The sequence below is a fragment of the Elephas maximus genome, chromosome 19 (assembly GCF_024166365.1).
Source record: "Elephas maximus indicus isolate mEleMax1 chromosome 19, mEleMax1 primary haplotype, whole genome shotgun sequence".
In the NCBI taxonomy this organism is placed as follows: Eukaryota; Metazoa; Chordata; class Mammalia; order Proboscidea; family Elephantidae; genus Elephas; species Elephas maximus.
In genome coordinates this window covers 40,088,724-40,111,431 of record NC_064837.1, presented here as the reverse complement: position 1 = coordinate 40,111,431, position 22,708 = coordinate 40,088,724, and the positions used below count along the sequence as shown (strand labels likewise).

At 38.4% G+C, this 22,708-nt stretch overlaps 1 protein-coding gene across 1 annotated transcript; it reads left to right on the top strand.

The window, feature by feature from the left end:
• Positions 1 to 9,395: 9,395 nt before the first annotated feature.
• Positions 9,396 to 11,429, top strand: KIF2B (kinesin family member 2B). Its single transcript, XM_049860574.1, has one exon. The coding sequence runs from the start codon at positions 9,396 to 9,398 to the stop codon at positions 11,427 to 11,429; it is 2,034 nt and encodes a 677-aa protein (XP_049716531.1).
• Positions 11,430 to 22,708: the final 11,279 nt, after the last annotated feature.

Below are 22,708 nucleotides of genomic sequence, written 5' to 3'. Positions count from 1 at the left end.
TGCTGGTAATGGGGAACCCAAACTCAAGAAGTGGGGGGTGTCGATGTGTCATGGGGTTCACAACCAACGTCATAAAACAATATGGGTGTTGTTTAATGAGAAACTAATTTGCTCTGGGAACCTCCAACTAAAGTACAATAAAAAAAAGAATTAGTAGCAGTAATGTTAAACATAAGTTTTTCCCTAGTCAGATTTTAGAAAATATTCTTACATATAAAACTTAAAAAAATGATTTTTCTCATTAAAGCATCAAATAGATAATATAGCACTTTCAATTTTGGTAAATCACAACAGATTTTTTTTTATTGGTTTAGCTAAATTTATCCATTTAATAATGGGACTAGAAATTATAATTCAAAATAAAACGATAAAACTAAGAATGTTTTCTCCCAAACTATTTGAGAAAGCTTTTTTTATTTAGTTATACATAACATTATGTCCAATAGCTAATGAGATGGCTCATCTCAAAGGTCCCATTTACAATATAGAAATATACTAGGATATCTTTCTGCTATACAGGTTTCACTTTCAAATATCCCCTCTCTCAAAAGATAAATTTTCAATAAAAAGAAAATTGGAATTTGCTGAAATATTTAAAGAATCATGTATTATGTTTCTCTAATAGTATTTTGGCCATATAGCATGCTACCTATAGGTGAATAAAATAAGGCTCTGGGCTTAAATTGATTTCACATAGTCACACAAATTCATACTCAGAATACTCAATCAAATCTGGCTGAAAACAATATTTTATACAGCTTTTGTTCAGGTTAGAAATAAAAACAATAATCAAATCTAACACATCCACATTGGAGAAAAAAAGTGTACTGAGGGACCTAAACCAGAGTAAGGACAAAATTCTTTATCTATTTATTCCAGGGCTTTATTTACTATACCGTAAATTCATTCTCCAAGTATCCTTTAAACTTGTGCCTGTGGATAGACATCTATGGAAAGAAGTATCCATTAAACACATGCATTTTCTCAAACAACCTTTTGTCATCCTTTCCCTATCATAATTCAGCAATGAATTTTTATTATTTACCAGATAAGCCAACATGCATTCTCAAGAATCTTTTACATTGTGGAAATAATTATACCACCTTTGGAATGATACTTAAAAGTTTGCAGATTAGAAACATTTTTTACTTAAAAGTCAGAAGGAATTGGGAGCTTTGGTCCAACTCATTTATTTTGCAGATGAGGTAACGGAATCTCAGAAAAGTGAAGTTTCATGCTTGTTTTAGTTATCTAGTGCTGCTATAACAGAACTACCACAAGTGGATGGCTTTAACAAAGGGAAATTTCCTCACAGTGAAGTAGGCTAAAAGTCTAAATTCAGGGCATCAGCTCCAGGGGAAGACTTTCTCTCTCTGTTGGCTCTAGAGAAAGGTCCTTCTCATTCAAACTTCCCCTGGACTAGGAGCAGGAATCCCGGGTCCAAAGGACACACTCTTCTCCCACCACTGCTTTCTTGGTAGTATGAGGTCCCCCTGCCTCTCTGCTCGTTTCTCTCTTTTATGTCTCAAAAGGAACTGGCTCAAGACACAATCCAATGCCGTAGATTGAGTCCTGCCTCATCAACACAACTGTCGCCCATTCCCCATCATTAACATCATGGATGCAGGATTTAGAACACATAGGTAAATCACATCAGATGACAAAATGGTGGACAATCACACAATACCAGGAATCATGGCTCAATCAAATTCATACACACATTTTTGGGGGACACAATTCAATCCATGACAGTGGTCAAGGTCAAATAAGAAGCAATGCCTGAACCGACAAACCTAGTCTTCCTTACTTGAGTCTAGTGCTCCTTATAGTGAAGCACTATGGCTTAATGGCCTTCTCATTGATAATAGCTAGAAAAAACCTGGGTATGTTCAATGAACTCCAGTGTTGCTGGAGAATAATGTTATAAGTAAGGAGGTTGAGGGGTAACACTAGATGACAAGAGAAAGACTGGCAAAGGGCAAATTATGTGGGGCCTTGGGTGCCATAGAGAAAAGATTGGGTCTCTAAACAGTGAAATAGAAAACTATTGAAGACTTCTAAGCAGGGTTATAAGACAATCTGAATTACATTTTTAAAGTTCATTCCAGCTAAAATACCCATGTTTGCTGTGGTTTGACAATAATTTCTTCACCATCTACACATTTTTTCTTTTTAACAAGCAACTACGAAGTGTTGATTTTAGCACACTTCCTTACCCAAAGTTTTCTATATCAGGAATTTCCCTTATTTACTAAACCAAATATAAACTCACTAATAATAAATTGTTCTATCTGTAGGCTTCCCAGTAATTCCTGAATCTTAGCAGCTTGTACAATGCTAGCTAGATACATGTACCAAAAATATAAGCTACCCAAGAGGTTATTTTCATTTAGTCAACCAATTGTTTAACTGAAATATTTTCCCCCTGGAATATACTAGTTAGCTTGGCATCATTTCTTGTTCTTAGGATTTTAGACTTGCTTGATAGTTCTAGGTAAGAATACAAAAAAAAAAAAAAAAAAATTATGGGAAAATAGTAAACCTATGTTACTTTGAGAGGCAGATACCAGGCTCCAACAATGATAAATAGCACTTATAATATCACCTACAGAGATCACACTGAGACATATTATAGAGCTGAGGGTTTTCATCCTGGGTATCACTTTCATCTATACACTTAGCTAATAGGCAAGAAGAACCAACAAGCATGGTCACTCTGAAATATCATATATATATATCTGATGCTATTCAACAGTTCCTTTTAACAAATGTTTATTAAATGTCTACTATAGTCAAGGTGCTATTCTAAAGCACTGCAAGAGATACAAAAATAAGTGGTATGAATTAAAAAATGGGCAAAGGATATGAACAGGCACTTCACTAAAGAAGATATTCGGGTAGCTAACAAATACATGAAGAAATGCTCACGATCATTAGCCATTAGAGAAATGCAAACCAAAACTACAATGAGATTCCATCTCACCCCAAGAAGGCTGGCATTAACCCAAAAAACACAAAATTATAACTGTTGGAGAGGTTGTGGAGAGACTGGAAAGCTTATACATTGCTGGTGGGAATGTAAAATGGTACAACCACTTTGGAAATCGATTTGGTGCTTCCTTAAAAAGCTGGAAATAGAACCACCATACGATCCAGCAATCCCACTCCTTGGAATATATCCTAGAGAAATAAGACCCTTTACATGAACAGATATATACACACCCATGTTCATTGCAGCATTGTTTACAATAGCAAAAAGATGGAAACAACCAAGGTGCCCATCAACAGATGAATGGATAAATAAATTATGGTATATTCACACAATGGAATACTACACATCGATAAAGGGCAGTGAGGAATATGTGAAACACTTCATAACATGGAGGAATCTGGAAGACATTATGCTGAGTGAAATTAGTCAGTTGCAAAAGGACAAATATTGCATGAGACCATTATTATAAGAACTCGAAAAATAGCTTAAACAGAGAAGAAAATATTTTTTGATTGTTATAAGAGTGGGAGGGAGGGAGGGAGAGGGTTTTTCACTAATTAGATAGTAGATAAGAATTATTTTAGGCAAAGGGAAAGACAACACACAGTACAGGAGAGGTCAGCACAACTGGATTAAGCCAAAAGCAAAGAAATTTCCCGAATGAACTGAATGCCTCAAAGGCCAGCATAGCAGGGGCAGGGGTTTCGGGGGTTTCGGGACCATGGTTTCAGGGGACATCTAAGTCAATTGGCATAATAAAACCCATTAAGAAAACATTCTGCATCCCACTTTGGAGAGCAGTGTCTGGGGTCTTAAAAGCTAGCAAGTGGCCATCTAAGATGCATCAATTGGTCTCAACCCACCTGGAACAAAGGAGAATGAAGAACACCAAAGACACAAGGTAATTATGAGCCCAAGAGACAGAAAGGGCCACATAAACCAGAGACTATATCAGTCTGAGACCAGAAGAACTAGGTGGTGCCCGGCTACAACCAATGTCTTCCCTGACAGGGAACACAAGAGAGAACCCCTGAGGGAGCAGGACAGCAGTGGGATGCAGACCTCAAATTCTCCTAAAAAGACCAGACTTAATGGTCTGACAGAGACTAGAAGGATCCTGGCGGTCATGGTTCCCAGACCTTCTGTTAGCTCAAGACAGGAACCATTCCCAAAGCCAACTCTTCAGACAGGGACTAGAATGGACAATGGGATAGAAAATGATACTGGTGAAGAGTGAGCTTCTTGGATCAAGTAGACACATGAGACTATGTGGGCAGCTCCTGTCTGGAGGGGAGATGAGAGGGCAGAGGGGGTCAGAAGCTGGCAGAATGGACATGAAAATAGAGAGTAGAAGGAGTGTGCCATCTCATTACAGGGAGAACAACTGGGAGTATATAGCAAGGTGTCTATAAGTTTTTGTATGAGAGACTGACTTGGTTTGTAAACTTTCACTTAAAGCACAATAAAAAAAAAATGAATAAGTGGTATGTCTACAAGCTTACAAATCCCCTTAAATGACAAGAAGCCTTGCTCTCATGCAGTTTTACTTCATCTTTTTAAAGCATATGACCAAAAAGATAGGTTTTGCCATAAACCTTTTGCAGAAACCTAAAAGTAGCTTTTCCAATAAAACCGCTTTATGCTCCATTTATTGAAATAGTAGTATCTGCAAACATTCAAAATACAAAAAAAAAAAAAATTTCAATAGCCATAGGTATATCAAATGATCATTCAACATTTTACTGAGAATCATAAAATCTCTGAGTAGGAGGAGACCTAGAGAGCATCCAGCCCAGTGCTTTCTGGCTTCACAGCAGCTTCAGAAGCACCTGGGGTGCTTTTTAGTAATACAGGTTCCTGTGCTCTGGCCCCTCTAACTTGATTCAGTAGGTCTGGGGTGGAGTCAGGCAATTTGTACTGATTAAAAGTTTCCCAGATGATTCTGGTATGCAGCCAGGTTTGAGAATACAAATCTAGCTGACCCCCACCTCCCAATCTGATACATAAATATGGTGTGCACTCTCCCTCTCGACATAAAGTCATCAGCTAGTCTCTGCTTTAATACGCACAGTGATAGGACCTCGACTCTTAGAGAGATAAGTCATTAGAAAATTATCTAACGGTGTGTTCCATGCATGTATCTGTGTGGTTATTGGCAATGTCTGTCTCCAAAATATGCGGCTATATGCTCAGGATAGAGCCTGGGACTGTTTTCTTCCGTATTACATACTGTATTAGTGTGAGTTCTCCAGAGAAGGCTATATGTCAAATCTCCTACATATAGAAAGGGAAGGGAGGATAGATCACTGTCTTTAAGGATCTGACTTATACAATTGTGGAGTCTGCTATGTCCAAATTACATAGGTCAGGGGGCAGGCTGAAAATTTCAGCCAGATGTCTATATTACAGTCTTGAGGCAGAGCAGAATTACTTCTTGGGAAACCTTAGTTTTTGCTCCTAAGGCCTTCCAGGATGAGGCCTGTCCACATCACCGAGAGTAATCCTTATTTAAAATCACCTGATTGTAAATGTTAATTATATCTACAAAATACTTTCACAGCAACATCTAGACCGAGTGTTGACCAAAAAACTGGGCACCATAGCCTAGCTAATGTGACTCCTAAAATTAACCATCACACATACCTAGCTCTTAACACAGACCTTGACACTTAGGAGATAATCGGAAAGGCTTGCTGAACACATATTTGATTGAATGAAGCTCTTCACTGGTTTGACCTGAAGTCTCTTTCTGAAACATCCACCTATTGTACTAGATTTTATAGTTTCAGGAAACTTAATAAGCTCATATGCTAGATACTGTAAATACAAACATGAAGAAGGTATCCTCCTCCCTTCTCTCAAGGCCCTTAATTTTTTACCAGGAGAGAATGATGCAAATGCTTTTAATTCAAAGTGGTAAGTGCAATGTCAAAAACAAGTATGGAATAAGGACAGAATTGGGAGGAAGGAAACTTAAACCTAGTTGTGATTGAGATAGAGGATATTGAGCAAGAGATATCAAGGAATACTTTCCCTTGCATGAAGCAAGCCTAAGTTTAGTCTTGGCGGTTTAGCACCTGAATTCTTGAATGTCCACACACCTTGAATCAAATAGAACAAAATGTGCTTATCTTCCATATGGTAGCCTTTCAATTATAAATATATGTGGAAAGGTCTGTCTCTCGAACCTTCTCTAGGACAAACATCCAATTCATTCAATAGTTTCTCACAAGTAAGTATTATGCTTTCCTTATTATTATTTTTTGTTCCATAGCAAATTAATTTAAATATCCTCAGTTGAATAATTTAAAGAAGGTTCTCTGGAGGCAAAGAATGTAGCACAAGTTAAAAGAGCTGTAGCTGAACTACACAGGCACATACTTTGGTTATGAGTAGCACGATTATTGTAAGTGAAGTGTGACTTACAGAGCAAACAGCATTGATGGGTGGAATATAAAAACCTAGGCCTCTCCACCCAGCTTACTGAATAGAAATGAAAGCTACAAGGTGACCAACATAAATGGATTTAAAGTGAGACATTGACAATTGTCAAGGGTTAACTTTACCATCTTGGCTGACGTTACTGACCAACTTCCACAATAAACAGATATATAGGTATCCTGAATTAAACATCACCATTTTTAGTAAGCTCAAGAAAGAAGGTTTTGAGTTGATGTCATTGTCATAGAAACAATTTCTGCCTAAATCAGCGAGAGGACTGGAGCAGTGTGGATCAGTTTAGTGCGTGGCCAAAGTGGTGAAAAGTCAGAAGCCAAAGATCCTAGCTGTAATGTTAAATACTATTCTCATTTTGAAGTTAATTTTTTCCCCTTGTTTTCTTAGGCATAAATGTAGTAAGGTACCTCTCTGCTCCCCAAAACAAACAAAATAAATAAAAATCAACAACAACAACGAAAACTTTTTAATTGAAAATTCTGAATTCCATTTATTCAGAGATATTTGGGGAAACCTAGTGAACTCCTCTAAAGAATGAAATCAACCTCAGATTGCATCCACACACTGGAGAAGTACAAACCCCCAAGATGATCAAACAAACTGACATCTGGCTTGCTAGATGTCCATTAAAACAATGCTAGAAAGGAGCTTATTTGGTGCATTTCTTCTGGGAGATTTGTATTTAAAATGAGACTAGAAATCACATTCTCTGCTGTAAAGTAACTCTGACAAGCCCTAAACTGGGAATATGCCTGTAATTAATAAATGAAATTTACTAAGCTCATTTCCTGTGCTTACTTCCACCCACACAACTCTTTCCTAAGCATCTACACTTGGTACTTGTTAGACTTCTGGTGTGTTTGAAGGACTTTACTTTCCTCGGTATGGCTCAACTTCAGACCAAGTGTAGACAGTGATAAAGCTTGAAAATGAAAGACTAGACGGAGACAAGATAAAAATGCACATCATATGACTTCGTAGGGAATTTTTACCATATCAGTTAATATGATGGAGAGTTGTTGAGGCATTTGATAATTAGAACAAAAATTGTTTTAACAGTTATAAAAAGACAACTGTTTAAAGCCTTTTCTCCCCTCCTCTTACCGGCACTCAGGATCTCCATGGAGTGAGGGAACACTGCTTACTTATCCAGTATTCCTTCCCCCACCTTCTTTCAAAATTTGCTTCACTAAATTTACTGGAGAGAGGAACTTTCCATTTAAAAAGTCAATTTATTACAAGAATTTATTTCCATAACGTCTCTTGGTCCTAGGAAGGGATGTAAGAAAACTGTGTTGCCTCATGCCGCCTTGGAGCTGTCGGTGCCATTTTGACCAAACTCACCGCCCAAAAGACAACGTGGAATTGGTGGGGTGTGGGGGAGGGGGGGAGAGTTGAACATAGGATGTGACCCTAACCCTCACCTTGGCTCCTCTGGCAGTAAATGCATATTTTTTCCCCAAGCAAATCATCCTACAACAAAATTTTGCAATATTTCCGCAGTGTTATTTTGCCTCTTACAGGCTTAGCTGCTTTTTTTTCTCCTTAACAACTTCTGAAGGACACATGTATATTTTGGGGTAGGGAAGGGGTCTGAGGTGAATTACCACTTTCCACCAAACGCCTCTCCTATCTCTCCAAATTATGGATAATGAGACCAGAAATGTAATTACTAAAGGAGTTGGCAACAGTAATTACTGAGCTAATCTCAAAAATGGTAGTGACTGCAATGCACTGGAACTCACTTTGTAGCTGTCAGAGCCACTTGGAATGCGTTAAGTATCTTGTGTTTGCAAACCCAGCAGCTGCACCAAACGGAGACCCGTATTAGCCAATTACCACAACGACCTGCTACGTACGACTCATTGTGATTGTGTAATGAGAAATCCCATTAAACTTGAATAGCTTTAAGTTGTGACTGTTAAACACATTTTGAACGGGGTGGGAAAGAAGGAAAGATGGCAGGTTTGAGAGAGCTAATCAGAGATCGTATTGAATTTTGAAGCCCGTGTTTTGCAAACACCTCTACTTTTACTAGCTGTCGCTTATCACTGGGGGCTTGAAGTTTAAGGTAAGATTTACCGGTTTTCAAACTAAAGCATCCAAGCTTTGAGATTGCAGGTCAAGACTGCAGGGGAGAATGGATATTTCCAAAGCTTAGGAAAGCGATCAACCCACTGCCGTCGAGGCGATTACGAGTCATAGCGACACTGTAGGACAGAACATAACTGCTTCACAGAGTTTCCAAGGAGTGCCAGGCGGATTCGAACTGCCGACCTTTGGCTTAGCAGCCGTAGCACTTAACTACTACGCCACCAGAGTTTCCTAGAATGTCCGTGGAAAACATAAAGTTCAACCCCACAATTCCCATGTCTTTTCTGTTCCCTGCACCTTCTCACTAGGGTCTGGAAAGTGTCCCACCTCCTTCCCCACTAGCTCTGCCCTTAAGTGGCAGAGAACAAACTCTAGTTTCTAGCTGTTTTTGCCCCTCCCACCACCACGCTGTCAATGCCCCAAAAGTGATTTCTTCCCCCTACCCTTCACCTGTGGAGCCCCGGTGGTGCAGTGGTTAAGAGCTTGGCTGCCATCCAAAAGGTTGGCATTTCAAATCCAGCCGCTCCTTGGAAACTACTATGCAGCAATTCTACTCTGCCCTATAGGTTCGCTACGAGTAGGAACTGACCCTATGGCAATGGTTTTTCTTTTTTTGTTTTACCCTTCACCTAGAGAGAGGCCCTTGGCTCTGCAGCCCCTTCTCCCCACCCCTTTGTGACGCACGGTCTGATCCTTGCGTGCGGCACTGCTGAAAAGGCAGCCAGAAACCGTAAGCACACTCATTGCTCCCAGAGCTTCAGGCTGGCTTGAACTCAGGTCCTGCCGCTCCAACACTAAGGGCCCCTGGCAGTGCCACTGGCCTCCCTGAGTCCTGATACCTCCATCACTTGCCATGGCCAGCCAGTTCTGCCTCCCGCTTGCCCCGTGCCTCTCGTCCCTGAAACCCTGGAAGCCACACTTCGGAGATGTCCAAGTGGGCATCTGCGTGGCGATAAAGCGCAGTGACGGGAGGATCCACCTGGCTGTGGTCACGGAGATCAACAGAGAAAACGCTTGGGTCACGGTCGAGTGGGTCGAGAAGGAAGTCAAAAAAGGCAAGAAGATTGATCTAGAGACCATATTCCTCCTGAATCCAGCACTGGCCTCAGCTAAACACCCCACGGTACCTAAGCCATTGTCCCCTTTGTCCCTAGCGTCCCCTTCTGCCATCGGAGACCAGCGTACGGCTACCCGATGGATGGCGATAATCCCCCAGAAAAATGAGTCGCCTTCAGGGGACAGCCTGGCCATGCGGGTCCCCAGCAACCCTTGCTTGGTGAAACGGAAAAAGTCAACTTGTGTGCGAGAAATCGAGAAACTGCAGAGGCAGCGGGAGGAGCGCAGGCGGCAGCAGTTGGAGATCCGAGCCCAGCGTGCTCACGATGTCAACTCAGGAAACCCCAACTCCGAGGTCATGCGCATGATCGAGGAGTACCGCCGGCACCTGGACGGCAGCAGGGTGTCTGGCCTGGAGCCCCTGGAAGCCCACCGGATCTGCGTCTGCGTGAGGAAACGGCCTCTCAACCAGCAAGAAACCATCATGAAGGACCTGGATATCATCACTATCCCCTCGAACAACGTAGTCATGGTACACGAGTCCAAGCAGAAGGTGGACCTCACCCGCTACCTGGAAAACCAGACCTTCTGCTTTGACCATGCCTTCGACGACACCGCCTCCAACGAGTTGGTGTACCAGTTCACTGCTCAGCCGCTGGTGGAGTCTATCTTCCGCAAGGGCATGGCCACCTGCTTTGCCTATGGGCAGACGGGCAGCGGGAAAACGCACACCATGGGTGGGGCCTTTTCAGGCAGGGACCAAGATTGCTCTAACGGCATCTATGCTTTGGTAGCCCAGGATGTCTTCCTCCTGCTCAAGAACTCCGCTTATGAGAAACTCGACCTCAAAGTCTATGGGACATTTTTTGAGATTTATGGGGGCAAAGTGTATGACTTACTGAACTGGAAGAAGAAGCTGCAAGTCCTTGAAGATGGCAACCAGCAAGTGCAGGTAGTAGGGCTGTGGGAACAGGAGGTGTGTTGTGTAGAGGATGTTCTAAACCTCGTGGAACTGGGGAACAGCTGCCGGACTTCTGGACAGACTTCTGTCAATGCCCACTCTTCCAGGAGCCACGCGGTGTTCCAAGTCATCTTGAAGGCACAAGGGGAACTGCACGGCAAGTTTTCCCTCATTGATTTAGCTGGGAACGAAAGGGGAGCAGATACTGTCAAGGGCAACCGGAAGAGGCAGCTGGAAGGGGCAGAGATTAACAAGAGTCTCCTGGCTCTCAAGGAATGCATCCGGGCTTTGGGTCAGAATAAGCCTCATACTCCGTTTAGAGCCAGCAAACTCACACAAGTGCTCCGGGACTCCTTTATAGGCCAAAACTCCTCCACTTGTATGATTGCTACTATCTCTCCAGGGATGGCCTCTTGTGAAAACACCCTTAACACTTTAAGATATGCAAACAGAGTAAAAGAATTAACTCTCAATGTCAGGCCCCACCATCGTAGCCTCTATCTGGTTGGACCCGAGGAACCAAAAATGTTGGAAAAGCACATTAGTAATTCAGAAATGTCCCTTCAGAGGGATGAATTTATTAAAATACCTTGTATACCAAGTGGTATACAGAGTGGGGAGGAAAAGATTGAAGGAGAAATTGAAACATTATCCACTCCATCAATGGAGAATGCTATGACTTCGTGGAAGGAATCCAATCAATGGCCCACAAAGGTGAAAGAGACCATGGATGCAGTAAACTATGACGTTGATTTTTGCATTGCTCAGTTATTAGTCATTTTGGATCAGAAAATTGGTGTTCTGACTGAGGTTCAAAAGAAACTGAGATTATTACAGTCTGACTTCCAAAAGAAGAGCAAGGTAGAGTGAAGCCAAGAGTGAGAGAGCAGGTTTGAAATGACGGATACAGTGCTGTAGTTCCTACCTCTTCTAGACAGGAAAATTGTCTGAATTATCTGGATGTAAAGATCCTCCTGGAAACCTTAAACCATCTTAAAATATGCTTGTCACAAACATGCTCTTCCTTCTTTGTGTTTCTGTAGTACATTGTCATTCTGTAGGACAGTGGTTCTCAATGGGTGCCAATTTTGCTTCTCAGGGGATATTTGGCAGTGTCTGGAGACACTGTCAGTTGTCACGACTGGGGTGGGGGGTGATATTGGCATCTAGTGGGTAGTGGCCAGAGATGCCGCTAAACATCTTGAATGCACAGGACAGACCCTACAACAAAGTATTATCTGGCTTAAATTCCATAGTGTTCAAGGTTGAGAAACTCTGCTGTAGGAGAATTCAGCTGTGATGAAACCAGATACCCAGAATTTGGTGGCTAAGAAAGCAAAATACTTTGGATTAAAGGGACTAGGGGTGGGACCACACCAAGGGGTACACCAAAAATCCAAAACCAAACCCACTGCCATTGAGTCAATTCTGACTCATAGCAACCATATAGGACAGAGTGGAACTGCCCCAGAGGGTTTTTTCAAGGCTAGTATAGGTTTTATAGATCTTTATAGAAGCAGACTGACACATCTTTTTCCCATAGAGCCACTGGTAGGTTCTAACCACCAACTGTTGGTTAGAAGCCAAGCACTTGACTGCTGTACCACCAGGGATCCTAAGGGGTACACAATGGCATAAATTTAATGATACCTACTCACGCGTCTGTCTCTGTTACGCTGATGTATAGATATAGATGTTTTCTGCCCTCTAGTCGTAGCGGGTAGGCGGCAGGAGTGGGGGTTATTCAGAAACTGTGTAAGACCCTAGAATTGAGGTGATTTTTTTTCTTAACTTTGAGTTGAAATTGCAAAGTACTGCACTCCCTGAGAATGATTAAATAATGAATGTGTGTGTGCTTTGCATAAGCAAGGGCTTTACTGACTATGGCATCTTTTAGCTATTTTCTCTCTTTCCCAAATTTTGTGCTTACACGATTCACATAAAAAGTGTTCCTGCATCAAAATTAGAGCAGGGAATAAGTCAGCAAAGTAGTAGAAAAGCTCAGGCCTAAAGTGAGGCACATCCCAAAAAGGCCTCAAAGGGAATGTGGAAAATTTCAAAGCCTTAGATCAGTTGGATAAGGACAACATTTTCCAGGCTTGGGGATCACAAGCTCCATCCTTTTTGCCAAAAAGAGAGGGAAAAAAATAAAACAAACCTGATACACATATCCAAATAATAAATAATCTCACACACATCTACCTTCAGGAAACATAATTATGAAAAGGCTATGAGAAAAAAAGGTTTTAATTTCAAGCCTGGCAGTTCCAAAGTCTTCTTTAAAGAATTAAAATGGATGCCCCCCCCCAACACCCTTTCAGCTCAGTAATAAGGTCACTGCTGAGGTCCACCCTTCAGCCAAAGATTGAACAGGCCCATGGAACAAAACAAGGCTAAAGGAGCACACCAGCCCTGGGGCGGGGACTGGGAGACAGGAGGGGAGAGGAAAGCTGGTAATAGGGAACCCAGGGTTGAGAAGGGAGAGTGTTGACATGTTATTGGGTTGTTAACCAATATCATATAACAGTGTGTGTACTATTTGATGAGAAACTAGTTTCTTCTGTAAACTTCCATCTAAAATACAATAAAAAAAGAAAGAATTAAAATGGAATGAGTTGCAAAGAAAGTACATGGCATTTTGGAAAAATTTAGAGATACAGAAAATAAGTAGTCTCCAGATTCCCCTACTATCTTTAGCAAACACGGCCCATTCTTTTCAAATTTTTGTGTCTAAATAAAGGCCTTATTCGCATGAAGGATAACCAACACATAACTTTGTCATAGAGTTGTAATATCTAGTAAAAGCTATCAGTGTAAAATAATCACAATCATCATAAACATCTGGTCTTTGGTTATTAGCCAATATTATAGCCTCTAAATATTTTCCCCTCTGCTTTTTGATCTCTGCAGGTGAAGTTATATTATTATTTTAAAAAACAAAGTTTAGGAATCTGTCCTCCTTTAGCCCAAGAAGGTCTTTTCTTCAATATGAATACTTTTGTCTTGGTTATGTTTGTATGCAATGATAAAGTATGGAATTAAAAGTCTGGCCTCATGATCAGGGCCACAGTAGATGGACCCCAATAGAATGGGAGAAAAATGTGGAACAGAACTTCAAATTCCTAAAACAAAACAAAATAAGCAAACCAGGCTTAACTGGACCAGTTGAGACTGGAAGACTCCCCAAGACTACTGCTCTGAGATACTCTTTAAAACTTGAACCAAAATTAGCCCCCAGCGTCACCTTTTGGATAAATAATGGATTGGCTCACAGTACTGTGAGTACTGTTCTCCTTTAAAGTACATCTATATGAGACCAAATGGTCAACGATTACTTTAAAAAACAAAGATAAGAATGTAAGGGGGCAGAGAAACCAGATTAATGGAAACAGAATAACCAGAACGGAAATTTCAAGAATGTTCACACGTTGTGAAGAATATAACCAATGTCACTGAGCAATTTGTGTAGAAATTGTTGAATGGGAGCCTTCACCAATTGTTGTGTAAACCTTCACCAAAAACACAATAAAGTATAATTAAAAAAAAAAAAAAAGTCTGGCCTGAGTTTCAGCCCCAGCTCTCTTATATAGCTATCTATAACTTTAGGCTAGTAATTTAGCCCCTTGAGCTGTGTCCTTCTCTATGAACCAGGGCAATTACGGCATCTACTACAGAAGATTGGAAGGTGGTTTTATTTCCTCCCTCCCTCTCTTCCAACTATTATGCCAATTACCATGTGCTTAATTTGTTCTTGTTGTTCTCATTGTTCTTGTTCTACCACTGCCTGATATCACCATTTCCTCCTCATTACTCCCCACCCCAGCCATGCATGGAAATTTGGGTAACCTACTAGGAGTTACAACGTCCTAATATCACCAGTTTTTTGTATTTTTTTTTTTAACAAACTGATTTTAAAGTATAACATACAGTTAAGTACATACATCTTAACTATACAGCTCCATGAATGCTTACAAGGTAGCTACGCCTATGTAACCACCACCCAGAGCAAGATACAGACTATGATCAGTGCTCTAACACCTGCCTCATTTCAATCATTATTCTTCCCCATCAAAGGTAAAGATTATTCTGATGAAAATCACCAGAGATAAATTTGCCTTTATATATTTTTTTTTTCATATGAAAGGAAGCACATACTAGATACTCTTGTTTTATTAACTGTGATCTATCTTTTTACCTTGCTCTATAGCATTCTTCTGCATACTGGTTTTTATTTCATTTTTCTTCTTTTTTTGTTTAATTTCCATTTTTTTCCCCCAACTTATCGAGCTCGATGTTTAGATCATGGATTGCCCAACCTTTTCTTTTCCCGAAGATATGCTTTTAAGATTATAAATTTTCCTCTAAGCACTATTTAAATTCATCTGCATTATAATATTATAGTTTTATCACTCAAAATATTGAATACACGGATATTCAAAGTAAAGTTTTTCCAATTTTCATTTATTTTACCAATGAATTATTAAAAGAATTGCTATATTCCTGTGTTTTTTAGGTCATGTTGGTTAATCATGTTGTTCAAATCTTTTATAACACTTATTGATTTTTATCAGTTAGCAAGATTATGGTATGATTATGGGCTTATCTATTTCTCCTTTAGTTCTGATAGTTTTCAGTTTATATATTTTGAGATTTTGTTACTAGTTGTATATAAATTTAGGCTTATATCTACCTACTGAATTAACAGTTTTATCATATGCAATTTCTCTTTTTCCCTTGCAATTTTTCTTGTAATAAATTCTGTATTGTCTAATATTAGTATAGTGACGTTAGCTTTCTTTCAGCTCATATTTATGTGGTGTATATTTGACCAAAATTTTATTTTTAATCTGTTATTTGTAGTTAAGGTTCATTTTTTTGGTAAGAAATATACAATTGGTCCTAGTTAACTTTGTTTTTTTCTAATTTAGCATCATGCTCTTTGTCTTTTAATTAGAGTGTTTATTCTATTTACATTTAATGATATAGTTAGGTTTATCATTATGACTATACTGTTTGTTCCCCATTCATTCAATCTGTGTTTCATTGCTTTTTTCCCCCTTTACTCTATTTCTTTCCTTTGTATTAAGCAAATTAGTTTTATTAGTGTTGTTCATTACTTCCTCAAATTGCTTGCCAGTTACATATTCTTAAAATCTTCATTCATGGTGGGCCTAGAATTTATAACACGCATCCTTATTATTCTTATTAATTTTCATTTTCATTTTCATTTCCACCTCTCACCTTTTATGCTTTTTGTCTTGGTTACTTAGTGCTGCTGTAGCACAAATACCACAAGTGGGTGGCTTTAAAGAACAGATATTTATTTTCTCACAGTTCTGGAGGCTAAAAGTTCTAATTAGAGTCTCAGCCAAGTCAGTTCCTTCCTTGTGGATAGCCCTGGGGATTCCTTGGTTCCCTGACATTCCTTGGCTTGTAAACAATCCTCACATGGCATCTATCTTCCCCCTGCACTTGTGTGTCTGTTTCTATTCTGGTCTTTTTATAACACAGAAGTGATTAGGTTTAGGATCCACCTTATACTGGTATGAGCTCTTAAAGAAGAAAACTCTGTTTCTAAACAGAGTCATGCTCACAGGTAGCAGGATCAGGAATTCAACACATTTTTTTTCTTTTTTTTTGGAGGGGAGGAGGGAACACAATTCAATCCATAACATTTTTGTTGTCATTTAGTTGTACCTGTATTTCCATGTCCTTAATACATTATTATTATTGTTTTAAAAATGAGTATTCTTTTAAATTATTCATGTTGATTTGTTCTGCTGTTCTCTGTTATTGCATTATCATGCTTCCCTCTGGGATCATTTTACTTGTTCCAAAATAATGCAAATACATAAGTGCACATAAATATTTTCACTGCTGTTAATATTTTTCCTGAGAACATACATGGTACTTGAAATGATTTAAAAATTCATAGCATAAAATCTCATAAAAACATCAAAAAATAAAATATTATGCAAATGAAAAAATCAGAAAATGAATTAATTGGGATCTAATAAAAGATAATCGTTGACAGCTTATACAGATGCCCTGAAGTTAAAAAAAAAAAAAAAAGATTGTAAAGCAAATTAGCATTTTAACAAGATTGTAAGGAAAATGTCAGAGTTCTTAAAGTAGGAAAATAAACAGTTTCAGTCCTTGGAAACACCCACTTGCACACAAAAACTTGACATGCCAACTACAAGCTATGCTTATCTATTAATTAAAGTAGCTTTTCTCTGTCCTTGTAGTGGACAAAATTATTATCTGAATTACTGCATGAACTTGCAATTAATAAAACTGCTTTTAAAATACTGAACTTAAGGTTTCATAATCTCAATTTTTCCTTTCCACAATTAATCTATATTAGTAAGGTTTTACATTATTATTTTATTATTTTTTATTCAGGAAAACTATTTTAGGAATCTATGTAATAAAACAAGATGAGAGCACTAAATAAAGATGTATGTGGATATTAAATGAATGAACAAATGATTTGTTCTTTGAAATTTGATTAAAGAGGTGAAATATCATTCTAATAATAGGAATACAGTTTCTAATATGTGCTAATTTTAAAATATGCCAAAATTGTCTGTTATAGAAGTTTAGAATATTATCTTTAAAGCAAACCTAACATTTATAAAGTATTTGTACAATTCTTTTTATTCTCTGAAAGAGTAACTGCTGATAGAAAATCTTAACATGTTTCTGAAATGTGACATTTTTCTGTTCAGGGCATTACCATTTTAATCTTAAGTAAAGGTAATCTTAGAAAAGAAAAAGAAAACAAGGACAAAGTTTTAATGGCTTAAACAAAAGGCTGAGCCAAATCAATCACTGAGGATAAAAATAGGGCAGGCCCAGGCAGCCTTCTGTACCTGTGTGTTTAAGGTCATCCTAAACATGAATGAAGCTGTCTACCAGTCAAAGCTTGAATACAAGGGCTTGAAAATTAATGGAAAACTGAATGGAATGTTCAGGAGGGGAAAAAAGCGGAGAATATCATACAAGAAACAAATACAAAGGCTTCTAGCATATAAGAATTGAAAATAAAAATCACGACATGGTACCAGTTAACTCATATACCACGCTCAGGCTCATGTTTTTCATGAGGTCTGTGAAGACAAGAAAGGGAAGACTACATTGGATCACACTAGAGGATCTGAACTATGTATTTTACACTATTTGGATGAACACTGGTCTAACTGTTGAGATTGCAACAAAACAAGTGAGAAAGAACGCCAGACCTAGAGTCAGATATTTTGGGTTTGAGTTAAGGCTTTGCCACCTAGTAGCTATGTGACTTTGGAAAATCATTTGACCTTCTGTATTCCTCATTCATTTATCTTTTTTTTTTTTAATACTTGAAACATCAACCTGACAATCATTTTGGAGAATCAACCTAAGAAGTTTAAATAAAATAATACTTTTTTGATAATTATTAATGTACTAGGTGTTAAAGATAGAAACATGGATCTAGCATTGGTCCTTCCCTTAAACCTGTTAAAGACCCACTGCTGTTGATTCTGACTCATAGCGATCCTACAGGACAGAGGAGAATTGCCCCATAGGGTTTCCAAGGAGCAGACGGTAGTTTCAAACCTTTTGGTTAGCAGTCAAATGCTTAACCACTGCACTGCCAGGTCCTGCCCTTAAGGGGCTTATAATTTAGATGAGAAGACAAAGCCATGCACAACTGAGAAAAAAAAAAAAATTTAACGTGCTATTCTGGCATATAAAATGCTATGGGAATACAGAATATGACAGAGTTACTTTAGCTAAAAGGACAGGGGAAGACTTCCCAAAATGACCCATTCCTAAGTCTAGAATAATGGAGGAAGAACCTAACAGACCTAGAACAAAAAGCATTAGAAGCAGTGAGTTGACGCATCAATTCACAGTTGAAAACAACCCTACACAGGTCGTCTTCCCAACAAGAACTAAAAGCCCAAGGGATGGGACGGTGTTATTCTCATTGACCCCTGTGTGTGCAGCACCTAGAATGGTATCTGGCATATAGAAGAAAATAAATAGTTGCTGAATGGTGAATTGTACATGCCAAAAAAAGAAAAATAAAACAAAACAAAAAAGTTGCTGTCAAGTTGATTCCAACTCATAGCAACCGTATAAAACCAAAAACCAAACCCATTGCCGTCAAGTTGATCCCAACTCATAGTGACTCTATCGGACAGAGTAGAACTGGCCCCATAGAGTTTCCAAGGAGCACCTGATGGATTCGAACTGCTGAATAGCAACCCTGTAGACATCTTATATATTTAAAAGACAAGATGGTGGAAAAATTTGTCAGTGAAAAGGGCTAAGAAGGTGAGGTCAGACAAATAGAAGAAAAACCAGGGGGAAGAGAAGTACAGAAAGCAAGCAGGATAAAATTTAAAGAAAGAGTAGTTTACTGTGAAATAAAATAAAAGCAGTAATCTAGTAGAATAAAGACTTAAGCACAGTCAGTGTATTTGACAATCTGAAGGTCGTTAATGATTTTTGAGAGAGAAGCTTGACTAAATATTGGCCCAGAAGTCAGATTGTAATGGGTTGAAGAGTCAGAGAGCAACCTGGATAATGTGTGTGAAAGGGTTTTGTAAATCTTAAACCACTTTACACATACATTTGGGATAGAGAGGTTGTTAGATTTAGGGCCTGGCTGTTCTCATTACCAGACATTCTGAAATCATCTACTTTTTGGAATCAGGTGTTCAAAACTTATGACTTCAGCGGAGTATGTTACAGTCGCTAGAGAACTCAAAGAAAGAGATGTGAAATTTCCTTAACAGTCTTCTAGCACCCTAACAACCAGACCTTCCTCCATAACATACCCCGGATGTAAAGGAATACACTGTCTTTAAACAACCTCCAAACACGTCCCACTGTTTCTCTAAAGTCATATTCCTGCTTCCAGCAGCTTAGCAATTTGATCTCAGCTTCTCAAAAAATTCTTATTTGTTTAGGCAAAATTGATATACATTTGAATATGGCCTTGACTTCAGCCATGAGGTCTGGAATACAGTCCATCCCTTGGAACTGGCCTCAACTGCACTACTTGTAATGCCTCTTTTTTTTCTTGGCTCCCCTATCACCGATTTCCGTTTTGTAGAGATTCCCTGTCAATCAAGTCAGCTTACTAGACATTACATGGACTTAAAACGTAATTAATTAGTTATAAGGTTTCTTTTCCTGACCTGGGCCCGTAGTGCTCAAATAACCTCTTTGAAACTCTCCTTGTAATGACACCTAACTGTCAAAACATTAAAAAAGGCATCAAATGAGCTATTTTAGATGGGTTATATTTAAAATAATTCAGAAAGTAATGGCTTGAGTATATTAAATGTTTTTAGAGAAAAACATTAGCATATATTAATATTTAAAAGATACTGCCACTGTTTGAGATTTTTCTACCAGAACCATTATAACTTATCTGTTCAGCACAAGGATTGCTTATGAAGAAAAAAAAATTCAAATGAAATAACTTCAATTATTTCTATTGGCAAAACAGTGACATCTATTGTTCAATGTTATATAAAATGAAATTTCAAAATCTAGAGAAATGCCATATTTTTCATGTGATTAGTTCCAGAATAATGATAGCCATCTTAAAGTTGCTTCAAGAAGACTAATAGGTAATATTCAGCAATTCATTTTTTATATAAAATCAAATCCAGCTGATTATTTAGGACTGTGAACAATTAAGCATTATTCAAAGGGCCCAGGATTTATTTAGGTGATAAAAATAGACAGGGAGACATAAGACACTAAAAATATGGAATAAAATCCTTAAGGATGACTACACTTCTCTATAGGTGTGTTTTTCTTTTCACAAATCATTCAAACATATACTGTTGAAATCTGTGAAAGCCCAACACCAAATTCTTACCTCAAGGCAAGGTTCTGTTCCCATCTTGCCTCTGTTGTTAACTAGGTCTACGAATTTAGACAAGTTGTCTACTATCTTGGCCAAAGTTAATCATCTATAAAAGCATGGGGTTTGACCTGAAGGTGACTAATTTCCTTCTAGCTCTTATTTTTCCATAAGATGCCATTTCACAACCATTGTTGTTATTGTTGTTTTGGGGTGCCATTGAGTTAATTCTGACTCCTAGTGACCCCATGTAACAGAGTAGAACTGCCCCATAGGATTTTCTCAGCTGTAATCTTTATGGGAGGATATTGCCAGGTCTTTGTTCCACAGAGTTACTGAGTGGGTTTGAATTGTAAACCTTTTGATTTGCAGCTGAGTGCTTAACAATTGCACCACCATGGCTCCTTTTCACAAACATTATACTAATCAAACATTAAAAAAAAATTGACAATACCATGTATTAATAAAGGTATTGAGAAAGTGGAACTCTCAACTACCGCTGGTAGCAGTGTGAATTGGTACTCTCAGCGTTAGAAAGGGATTTGGCATACCCAATCATGTGGCATTTCCGTTTAGATAAACACTCTTGGGAGAGTCTTCACACATGTGCACAAGGAGACAGGGTCAAGAGCTGAATCATTGCAACATTAAAAACTCTGAAATAAATTAAATATCTACTACAGAAGAATGGATAAATAATACGTGGTATATTTATCTACTAATATACTATACAGCAACAAAAATGATTGGAGTAGACTCTATCCACATGGGTAAATTTCAGTCAAACAATATTAAGCAAAAGAAGCAAATTCCAGAATTGTGTTTACCAAGTGATCTTCTAGATCATGTAAAAGAACTTAGTAGCATTCTATTAATTGATCAATAGAATCATCCAGCAAACTGGATGTCATATGTAGAAAAGTATAAAATATTCATGGGAATAATAAACACCACATTCAGGATAATGGTTTTCTCTGGATGGAAAGGGAAAAGAACGTAATCAGGGCTGGGTACACGGGACTTGAACTGCATCTGAAATGTTACCTTATTAAAAAAAGGAAGTAAATCTGGAGCCAAATAAGAAAAAAAAGTAGTTGCTAGGAGTAGTGGGTACATTGACTCTCATTATATGATGAGATTATACTGTTCTGCATGGCTGAAAGATCTCATAATTTTGTTATGAATAATATTAAAATCTAGGTCTAAATCTTATGTAAAAGTGGTTTCCTCCTTTATCAGTGAGTCTCTATCTAAAGAGAACCAAAAGAGACAATTGAGTTGATTTAGGAGGGGAGAGGTTTAATTTGATGAGAAAACATCAATTTGCTAGATACAATTTTCTTTTATTGAAATGACTGGCCAATTCAATAAAAGTGATTATATTTATGGTCCTGTGTGAAGACAACATTACATTAATATTAAGCTCATTTATCATCAACCAGCTACCAAAATAAGAACCTCAGAATATGGCCTTTTAAACATGACACTGTAAGTATTTCCCAGTGTGTGATATGGTAGATAATGTTCTAAAACACTAGAGACCAAACTTTAATGTGACTTCGAAGGGCTTCTGAGAGTGGTTCGATCCAGATTTCGAGATGCTCTGTTTGCTGGAAGCTCTGGGGCTGCTAATGGAGAAGGGAAAATCAAATGCCGTCCATTGCTCCCTGGAGTCTTGGCCTCTGAAAGTAGTATTTTTTCTACCATAAAAATATTGTACTTTTAAATAAGTTTCTGAAATTTAAAAAAAAAAAAAACTGTCAAACTCACAATATTTTTTTGGAAAAAATCAGGCATTGAAAATGTAAGACTTAAGTGCAATTTGGGACAACAACAGTAACAAACTTTTGTTTAGTCTAATAGATCTCTTAAAACTCTATCCTTTAAATTAGAATAAAAGCAACCCATGCTTTTATTCTAGGCTTTGACACCTCTCATCCCCCTTTTTTAATCACTACCACGTGCAGCCAATACATCATGGCATCCTCCTGTCTCTTCCTCTTACCTGTCTCTCAAACTTATCCATTCCTGTTGCCAGTTTTTTTGATAGACCTAAGGCCATCTCTTATGTTCTTGCTGTTGCTAGGTGCCGTTGAGTCAGTTCTGACTCATAGCAACCCCATGTACTACAAAACGAAACACTGCCTAGTCCTAGGCCATCCTCACAATCATTGTTATGCTTAAGCCCAATTTTGCAACCACTGTGTCAATCCATCTCATTGAGGGTCTTCATCTTTTTTGCTGACCCTCTACTTTACCAAGCATGATGTCCTTCTCCAGA

What these genes read in the sequence shown, in the direction of transcription:
- KIF2B (XM_049860574.1), top strand. Translation starts at nt 9,396, where the DNA reads ATGGCCAGCCAGTTCTGCCTCCCGCTTGCCCCGTGCCTCTCGTCCCTG.